The sequence below is a fragment of the Sinocyclocheilus anshuiensis genome, unplaced genomic scaffold (assembly GCF_001515605.1).
Source record: "Sinocyclocheilus anshuiensis isolate Anshui unplaced genomic scaffold, SAMN03320099.WGS_v1.1 scaffold130, whole genome shotgun sequence".
Taxonomy (NCBI): Eukaryota; Metazoa; Chordata; class Actinopteri; order Cypriniformes; family Cyprinidae; genus Sinocyclocheilus; species Sinocyclocheilus anshuiensis.
The window spans coordinates 2,045,811-2,056,449 of record NW_015544207.1 but is presented as its reverse complement, the minus strand read 5'-3'; the positions used below and the strand labels follow the sequence as shown (position 1 = coordinate 2,056,449).

The 10,639-nt window shown below is 38.0% G+C and overlaps 1 protein-coding gene across 1 annotated transcript in view; it reads right to left on the bottom strand.

The window, feature by feature from the left end:
* The window catches only part of LOC107697018 (protein phosphatase 1 regulatory subunit 12B-like), a 68,239-nt gene that overhangs the window by 28,949 nt on the left and 28,651 nt on the right, over positions 1 to 10,639 (bottom strand). Inside the window, exons 6-9 of the mRNA XM_016497635.1 lie at positions 4,029 to 4,045; positions 3,776 to 3,908; positions 3,339 to 3,443; positions 2,918 to 2,968 (exon numbers count right to left, since the gene is read on the bottom strand). Coding sequence (XP_016353121.1) covers positions 2,918 to 2,968; positions 3,339 to 3,443; positions 3,776 to 3,908; positions 4,029 to 4,045 — 306 coding nt within the window. The remainder of the gene's footprint in view (positions 1 to 2,917; positions 2,969 to 3,338; positions 3,444 to 3,775; positions 3,909 to 4,028; positions 4,046 to 10,639) is intronic.

Genomic DNA, 10,639 nt, shown 5'->3' with positions numbered 1-10,639 from the left:
ATTATTATAAAATCACAAAAAAATTAATAAAAACTATTTCAATTTTTTTAAATAATCTATAAAACCATTTTTTTAATATTATAATTTTTATATTTATATTTTTTTATATACATAATTCATATTTTTTATATTTATCCAAATGTAACAATTAAATTAAATAAAAATGTTAAATTACTGAATTTAAGACAATAAAAAAATTTAAACAGTTTGGAAACGCTCCGGTTACTCACGTTACCTCGGTTCCCTGAGATAAGGGAACGAGCATTGCATCATCATTGATGACTGCTTGGGGAAACTCCTGTTTACTCTGTTACTGAAGCCTGATTTGTTAATGTTTATGTAGTTGCACAAACCAATGGTGCTCAAGCCCGCCAGAAAGGGCGGAGTCAACTGCTATATAAGTCGACCCGGAGCGCCATTTCATCAGAATCAACGACTGAAGCGACAGCCATCGAGTCGCGTGCAACTATAGCATGGCCAGTTACGCAACGCTCGTTCCCTTATCTCAGGGAACCGAGGTTATGTGAGTAACCGGAACGTTCCCTATCGAAAGGTAACTCCCATTGCGTCATCATTGATGACTGCTTGGGGAACGTATCCAGTAAGGCCGTGTTATAAGCAGATGCAGAACTTAGCCTGCTCCGTGAGCTCAGCCAAGGGACACTCAGCGAGGGCTCCATAAGCCTGAGCCACAAAGAGACCCGAGAATGTTCTGAGGTCTACTTGAGATAACTCTCCCCACCCGAGGAGGGGGGGAAGTAAGCATTAGGCGGATAAGACCCGCACCACTCCTGTTTACTCTGTTACTGAAGCCTGATTTGTTAATGTTTATGTAGTTGCACAAACCAATGGTGCTCAAGCCCGCCAGAAAGGGCGGAGTCAACTGCTATATAAGTCGACCCGGAGCGCCATTTCATCAGAATCAACGACTGAAGCGACAGCCATCGAGTCGCGTGCAACTATAGCATGGCCAGTTACGCAACGCTCGTTCCCTTATCTCAGGGAACCGAGGTTATGTGAGTAACCGGAACGTTCCCTATCGAAAGGTAACTCCCATTGCGTCATCATTGATGACTGCTTGGGGAACGTATCCAGTAAGGCCGTGTTATAAGCAGATGCAGAACTTAGCCTGCTCCGTGAGCTCAGCCAAGGGACACTCAGCGAGGGCTCCATAAGCCTGAGCCACAAAGAGACCCGAGAACGTTCTGAGGTCTACTTGAGATAACTCTCCCGACCCGAGGGGGAAAGGGGAAAGGGGAAAGGGGAAAGGGGAAAGGGGGGGGGAGTAAGCATTAGTTGGATAAGACCCGCGCCTGCAGGGCAGGGACGTCCAAATTGTAGAATCTAATAAAGGTAGACGGCGACGACCAGCCGGCGGCCGCACAAATCTCCCCAATAGAGATTCCACTGGACCAGGCCCAAGAGGAGACCATTCCTCTGGTGGAATGGGCCCTCACACCTAAAGGGCATTGCAAGCCAGCTGAGGCATAAGCCAGCGCTATCGCGTCTACTATCCAATGAGATAGTCTTTGCTTTGTGACAGGCAGCCCTTTAGAGCGGCCTCCAAAGCACACAAAAGCTGCTCTGATTGTCTGAAAGACTCCGAGTGCTTAATGTAAACTCGCAGTGCCCGGACAGGGCATAGCAAGTTGGGACCTTGTTTGCTATCCGTTCCAGGGAGGGCTAAAAGAGAAACGACCTGGGCTCTAAACGGAGTTGAGAGCACCTTTGGTACATAACCGCTGCGCGGCTGGAGAACGACTTTACAGTCGTTGGGTCCAAACTCAAGACAGGAAGCACTGACAGACAGGGCTTGTAAGTCCCCTACTCGCTTAACTGACACCAGGGCCAGCGGTTTTGAGTGTTATGACCCTTAAGCCGGCTATTTGAAGAGGCTCAAAGGGGGAGCTCTTAAGAGCTCTCAGGACTATACACAAGTCCCATATTGGCACCGTCCTAGAGCGAGGAGAGTTTAACCGCCGAGTGCCTCTAAGAAACTTAACGACCAAGTCGTTTCTGCCAATTGTCCGGCCAGCCTCGAGAGAATGATTCGCCGCGATGGCTGCCACATAGACTTTGAACGTGGAAGGCGTGCGCCCCTTATCCAGCAGCTCCTGCAAAAAGGTTAGCACGTGGGACACGTCACATGATACCGGATCCTGGTTCCGTGCTGAAATGCTCTCAGGGAACGTGCAGTCCCCAGCCTGAAAGATGCCGCCGCTCGCTGGATAGGAAGCGTTCCGGCGTAATCCAAGCTCGCATCTTGGTGAGAATATGAAGCCTCAGTGAGTGCAGCCTCTGCGTGGACGACCCCCAGACAGACACACTCCTCGTGGCCGTCAGCTACACTCGCGAAGCGACATTTGAAACAACGCGCTTGAGAGATTTGCTCAGAAAATTTGCTCTTTTCCAACACCGGATGGCCGCAGTGGAACTCCTTCCACTGCAGTGACTTGGTTCGACGGCAGGAGAGCAGGCTGAGTTTCTTGCTTCTTGCTTCTTGCTTCTTGCTTCTTGCTTCTTGCTTCGGCTTCTTGCTTCGGCTTTGTCGCAGAGTCAGCGAAGAGATGGTCTCGTCGCTGAAGGAGAAGATTCTGATTAAATGGCGCTCTGGGCCGACTTATATAGCAGTCGGCTCTGCCCCTTCTGGCGGGGTCGAGCGCCATTGGTTTGTGCAACTACACAAACGTTAACAAATCAGGCTTCAGTAACAGAGTAAACAGGAGTTTCCCCAAGCAGTCATCAATGACGACGCAACGGAAGTTACCTTTCGATAGGGAAAAAAATTACTATGAGCTACTATGAGAAGAGCATGGAGGTGGAATATCAGTTAAAGATCTTAGCCAGCATTGAAGAGAAACACATCTAAATTTCTCAGAAAGTGTCAATAATGATTATATGATGATAACATATATACCCTTTTCTCTGATTCAAATACAGAGGACCTCTCTGATATTCTGTCCTGCTTCTGAAAAACATTCACAGAAAGATTAATAAGCAAAAGAGAATAAATGCACATAGAAACAAAACCGTAAAGGGATAAAATAACACTGTAAATTCATATTGAAAGCAAAATATGTACAAAAGCTGAATGTTTTAATAAGCAATTACTGCTGGACCAGTATCTAGATATATTACTTGCTTTTCACAGACTGTAATTCCTTACAGATGCTGTGAGCTACACCAAAAGCCAGACCTTTGGGAGCCTGATTGTTTTCAGAGAGCTGGTTTGTGCTATTATTTTTAACACAGGTCTCTCCTCTTGGCGGATGATGGTCATACGGATGATTCAGGACACAGAAAATCTCTCTCCTCATCTGCTGGGATTGTTTTCTCACCTGTGTGACTCTGTCAAGCTGTGAGCGGAGTTTGGTGAGCTCCTGTTTGCTGTCCTGCAGTCGAGACTTCAGCTTCTCATTCTCAGTCAGTGCGTCCTCATACAGCTGATAAAGTGAAACAAACCAGGGTCGAGTTCATCTGACTAATTTAGCATCTCCACTGGGAGCTGCTTTCCTGTTGCTGGTCAACAGAAGACCACTAATGGTCTACACTGGATAAACACATTGGCATTTAGATATATGTACTACTGTATTTTGATTTGACTAGATTTGTACTGTATATACAGTATATATATATATATATATACAGTATATATATGGTATATATGCATTGTCCATGCCATAAAATACCCTTGTCTCTGGGGATAGTATTTGAGGGAGAATATCTAATGTAATGAACACACAGTAAGTATTTTATAAATCAAAGTTATCCTGACCTTCTTATAGTCCTTGCTGGCCGAGTCGTCCTCTGTTTTGCTCAGAGAGGCGAGTCTGTTCTCTTTGCGTGTGTATGTGCTGGTCCGGGCTGACAGTCTGTCTGACGGAGACTCCACACCACTAGAGTCTGACCTGCTTTTAACATCAATCATCAAGTAAGTGTTGATCATACCAGTTTTTATGAATTTATCTTTCAGTAAACAGAAGCAAATTAATAAATGATGTTTTTAGACAAGGAATAAAGCAGCTTACCTTGACACCCGTTCTTGCTAGAAAAAAGACAAAAACAAAAAACGAAGTTAGATAAAATGTGCTTAAGTTGTCATTTAACATATAAAGGTGATAACGACATTACATTCACAAAGTAAAGTACCACTTTTTTTAAATAAATGTACCATGGTATTCCATGGTATTCACTGATAAACCATTCAAGCACATGAATATGCTACTCGTAGACCCACATCTCCACATGAAAGTTTTTCTTTTTTTCTTGTGAATGCACCCTTGTGAAAGAAAAATGCACAAAAAGAGTACTTCCAGAAATAACATACTTTAAAATGATATATTTAAGTACAAAATTAATGTAATGTTTTCAGACACTAATGCGAATAGTTGCTCTTTAGTGTGCTTTTTTGGACTTAAGCATGTCTTCATATGTAGTTTAATAATTAATCTTTGAAATATGGTTAAAATGCACTGCTGAATGCCCTGACAAACATTAATAGTAAATTAAACAGTTTAAATGCAATTTCTATTGAAACTTGTATTTCATGTATTTAAATATATTTGTGATTACAGGTTTGTAATGATGAAGATGCAATTTAGTACATTTAAAATATATTCAAAATATATACTTTAAATGTAATAAAATGTAATGCACTACAGTTAAAATTTTAATCAAGTACTTTACATGTGCTTTAGTATGTTAGCCAACACATCAAAATAAGTGTACTTCTTTAAAGCATGACAAAAAAATTGTATTTTAAAAATTGTAATATAATTATTTAAAATGTACTTAACTTAAAAGTACAACTTTTAATTTACCATTGTTACAATGTGCACTTTATAAATGTATTTAAGTGTAACATATTCAAAGTAAATGTGAACTCACTTTAAGTACACTTAAGTGGTCTTTTATTTCATTAATATTATATTTTAAGTACACTACAAGTGCACATTGAATACAATTAAGCACACTTCTTTTTCAATGGAAGGTTTGCATCCACTTGATTACTAATCTGGATACAAAAGCTATTGGACGTGGACAAATCTAAACAAGCTGTTTTCTGATTGGGTGATTTTTCGATCTTCTTGATCCGATCATAGTGATCGCATCTTAATGTAAACATGTTTAAATGACCTTATTGTGCAAACAGTAGAGTTTTTAAGTGTGACTGAACTTGTGATATAAGTGAGCTGGAACAGCAGGTCAGACTGAGTCTTCTAGACCTCTCGATCTGTCAACGGAAGTCTGCCATACAAATGCCTGGAGCAAGAGTATGATATGTTGCTGCAAACTTGTGCATATGTGTGTCTACAAAAAAATGTCGTGAAGTGTTTTTAGTACACCCACTTCCGCTCACATTTGAAATCACACCAACTCCATTTAGCAATGACAGCAAAACAGCTCATTTCAAGAGGATTTGTGCTTTTTGTTCTTTTGTAATAAATTGTTGCTCATTTTTGTCCACTACACTCTAAAAAATGCTGGGTTAAATACAACCCAGTGCTGGGTAAAATAGGGACAAACCCAGCAATTGTGTTGTTTTGACCCAGCAGTTCGGTTACTACCCAGAAGGTTGGGTTAAACATTTAACCCAAACGCTGGGTCAAAACAACCCAATTGTTGGGTTTGTACCTATTTTACCCAGCACTGGGTTGTATTTAACCCAGCATTTTTTAGAGTGTAGCAATTACATTCCTACATTTTCCTTGTACAAGTACATAAATCAGGTTGTATTTATGCGAGCGTATATTGCAGACAGTAAATCTTTTAAAAGAACATTTAATTTCCATTTTAGGTACATGTTGTACATAGTCACATATTGTAAGCATCACTGTCCACCATCACTGTCTGGATGACCTTTTATCCTGAGGATGTGCATAGATGGTAAATGACTCGTGTAAAGGTCTGACAGTCCAAGCAGAAACATCCTTAACAAAGATGGCAAGCTACAAGCCACTCGTAATTTCAAGTAGTTAAACTACAGTCAAGCTACTCGGCGGGTGCAGATTCCACACGGGTCTGGTAATGTTCTCATTGCTTCAGATTTAAGGCTGTTCAGTCCAGAGAAAAAGAGAGAGAAGGAAAGGCATAGAAAGAATCCCCTCTGTTCCTCTGCTAAAGACAGCACATCCTGTTTGGACACTCGGCAGCACACTTGATTATGCATCAGAGAGGAATAACAGTCCACTGTCTGAGGGGGACGTCTGAACAACGCCAAAAAAGGTCATGCAGAATCCGTCACTACAGCCGGACAAAGTTTGGAAAAAGAAAAAGAAGAGCTTTTCGTGTGCTCATAAAAGTAATTACAGCAAATGAGATCTGTTAAATGAGATGTTTCTAAAACTACAGGAGCTTTAATCACTTTTTACACTCTCATTAGTGTAATTGGTCCACTAACAATGTCCAACTATATACGTGCATCACTGGAGAATTAAGAAATATGTTGTATATAAAATGTTATTCCAGAAATAACATACTTTAAAATTATATATTTAAGTACAAAATGAATGTAATGTTTTCAGACACTAATGCAATTAGTTGCACTTTAGAGTGCTCTTTTAGACTTAAGCATGTCTTCATATGTAATTTAATAATTCATCTTTGAAATATGGTTCAAATGTACTGCTGAATGCACTGACAATTTTTTACCTGACAGTCACGCTTATTCCCTTGTGAGTGTGCTAAATTGTATTGAATGTGCACTTGTAGTGTACTTCAAATCTTAAAAGTAAATATTTTTAAAATCTGTACTTTAAGGTAATATTACTGAAATAAAAGGCCACTCAAGTGTACTTAAAGAGAGTTCACTTTTATGAGTATGTTTTTAAGTACATTTTTACAAAAAGTGCACTTTGCAATTAAATTGTAATTTATTTGATGTCAAATTAAAAGTTTTACTTTAAAGTACATTTTCAATCATTACGTTTTAATCATTTATTGTCGCTTTAAAGTGCGCATATTTTGATGTGTTGACTAAAGCACATGTAAAGTACTAGATTATAATTTTAACTGTAGTGTGTTATTCAATATTACATTTAAATGTAAAATATGTTAATAATATACTAATTATTATTATTATTATTATTATTATTATTATGTTAAAAATATGTTTAAATACACAGCATGTTTTAATAATTAAGTATATTTAGTAAAAAAAAAAAAAAAAGTATATTTTAGTTTACCATCAGTGCATTCGTCAGCACACTTTAACTATATTTCAAAGACATTATAAGTATTTATGAAATTACATAAACACAGAGTATGACAATAAGTCCTATGTAAGTGGGTGGGAAAGCACTCTAAAGTATAGCTAACTACATTTTATATACGTGTATATATAAACTATAGTATATTTTCACTGAATTGCAATTAACATGCTATTTAGTGTCTGACAATATTACATTCAGTTCGCACTTAAGTATATTCTTTCAAAGTATATGTTTTAAAAGTATGCTAAAGTTACTTCTTTTTTACAAGGGTTTACATATCTCAAATTATGCCTACCAACATTCCATGAGGGAAATGATGGTGATGGAAATGACATTTTAAATACTTATTGAATAAAATGTCTGACTCCTATATCAAGCTAATTGTATAACTATATCACACATATACACAACTAAATAATAGTTCATTCTTTTTGCAAGATGTGACAAAATTGGCTTGAATAAAAATGTTCATATCACCTGTCTCATATGTCCTTCAAGCTCTGAAACTATTGTCTCTTTGGTAACAAAGTGCACTACTTTTGAAGTAGTACTTTTGCTCATACAGGAAAGGATGGCATAAATGAGTGCCAGTCCTAATTTTTTATATAAATCTATTTTCACACAATGCATTTTGAAATGGTTTATTTTACTCTTTGTTTAGATGATCAAACTTTAAAAATGTAATATTATATACTTTATGATGGATATTTTATAAATATTTTAAGACTGAAATTCTGGCACAAGTGTAAAACAGCCAAATGTAAACAGACAGGATATATGAAAAGTAGATAAAATAAATGATTAAGGCATAGAACATAGTATTTAAAAGTTAAAATATGTGATCTTTTTGGTTGATTTTAGAATTTTTTAGAAAAGAGCCCGTAGTTGTAGAACACATAGAATGACATAGAATGACATATACGAGCATATGTGACAGTGAGAGTATCTTACTGATCGTAACTGCATCTGCTATTTTCTGGCGTGATTCTGTAGTGTTTTTACATGGAAATAAACAGAGAGATGAGAGCATGGCCCCTGGCCACTGGAGAGACAGGCCCATCTGAATGTTTACACAGTATTTCAGAGACGTCTCTCCTTATGTGGTTATACAGAGCGTCCCCAGGAACCTGCTCTCTGACCACATCACGGCAGCACTGGAGGAGAAACAGAGCTTGACCTGCAGCAATGACTTACAATAACTGCTATAATATCTGTGGCTGCTCTGTGTTTTACTGGCAATCATTATGATTTCTCAAAGTGAGGCAAGATGCCTTATTCAAGTCTTTACATGTAGCCACAACCAAAAAGTTTCTGAAACGTTCACAATGTGTGCTGGTGGTCTTGTTTAGTGTGTGGTCACATCATGTGGGGTAGATGAAGTCCGTATTTAGTGGATATGTGTTCTGGTGGTCTTGTTCTCATGTCGGGTCATTCTGGGATCTGAGGTTATTGTGATTTTCTTGGTTTGGCATCTATTGTTGGTCCAGGAAGAACATTCCTATCAAACAACTATAAACCACCTTAACTTACAATCAGTGAAAGTAATAGTTCACCCAAAAATGCAAATTTGCTAAAGATTTACCCTCAGGCCATCCAAGATGTACATGAGTTTGTTTCTTCATTTGAACAGATTTGGAGAAATGTAGCATTGCATCACTTGCTCATCAGTGGATCCTCTGCAGTGAATGGGTGCCGTCAGAATGAGAGTCCAAACAGCTGATAAAAACATCACAATAATCCACACCACTCCATTCCATCAGTTAACATCTGGTGAAGTGAAAAGTTGTGTTTATAAGAAACAAATCCATCATTAAGGCATTTTAAACTTCAACTTGCTTCCAGCTAAAATACTGTATGAGTGTTTTATACATAATATTGCTTTCGCCAGAGAAAAATTCATCTCATCTGAATAAAAAGAGAAATATACACAGATCAAGCACTGTTTAAATGAAAACAGTCCAATACAGTTCAAAACAAATATGTCATGGATTTTGATGTGAGAGGACAACAGGGGAAGGACTTTTTCACTGGAGGAAGCAGATTCATATTTTGGAACATCTTAATGATGGATTTGATTCTTACAAACACACAACTTCTTGTTTCACAAGACACTAATTAATGGTCTGGAGTGGTGTGGATTATTGTGATGTTTTTATCAGCTGTTTGGACTCTCATTCTGACGGCACCCATTCACTGCAGAGGATCCATTGGTGAGCAAATTATATAATAATACATTTCTACAAATCTGTTCCCATGAAGAAACAAACTCTTTTACATCTTGGATGGCTGGAGGTTGAATAAATTTCCAGCTAATTTTCTTTTTTTGGGGGTGAACTATTCCATTAACGCTATACTTATCCACCAAATCCTATCGGTTAATAGGAGTGTTGATCCAAGATTAAGTTCTACTTTGGGTAAATCATGGCACAGACTTTTGCTGTTGCCGTTCAGAAGTTACCCACAGGCACCTGCTGGCCCTGAGCCCACTGTCTACACAAAGAAAGAGAGGAGGAGAAATCGAGCGCACACTTTCACCACAGTAAACCATGTAAGGCAGTGCTGATGCTGCTGCGCACATTCCATCCTGCTATAAAAATAACACTGAATCAGATTAATGGGGATAGAAGCAAGCAGAAGAGAAGAGACGCTAACCCACTGTTTCATTGGGATCATCATCAAACCCTCACAATTACATCATAAAGTGACAAATAATGACAGCGTAATAACACGTTGTGTCTGTTTATCATTTGATACTGAGTTAATGGAAAGCACTTACTGTCGCACTTTCAGGTACCTGCTCAGGTGAACATGGACTAAATTGTAAATTTTTATGATTACTGAAATGCTATCTATCTATGTATGTATCTATCTATCTATCTATCTATCTATCTATTCATTATCTTTTATTTTATTTTATTTTATTTCTTTTTGCTGGCACATACATGGGATGCGATGCTATTAGATGGTTTTTTTTCTACTGTGATATACTCAAATCGTTTTTTTTTTAACTTTGATTCTTTATCTTATGATTTTTATACATTTTTATTACATATTTTTCAAAAGTTCTGTATTGTTTGTGTGATATATATATACAGGGTTTGGGTATATATATCGCCAAATGGGGGTAAAAATCAGCTGTGGTGACACTGTCAAATCACTAGCCAATTTTACTTTTCGTAAATCATGTTCTCTCATTATTTCTTGGGCAAGTTCATTTAAGCCAAATATGCACAGAATTAGCACAAATACTGAACTCGTGAGTCATCATGATATATTAAATACAGCCTAATTGTGCAGCATTTGCAACACCCTCTTTGCCACATCCATTGTGAACAGCCTCAAACTGTTGTTTTATTTCAGAATTTTTTTCTTTTTTTTTGGCAAGTATAAGTTATGAATGGCCAGTAACGTACAAATTTAGATTTAAA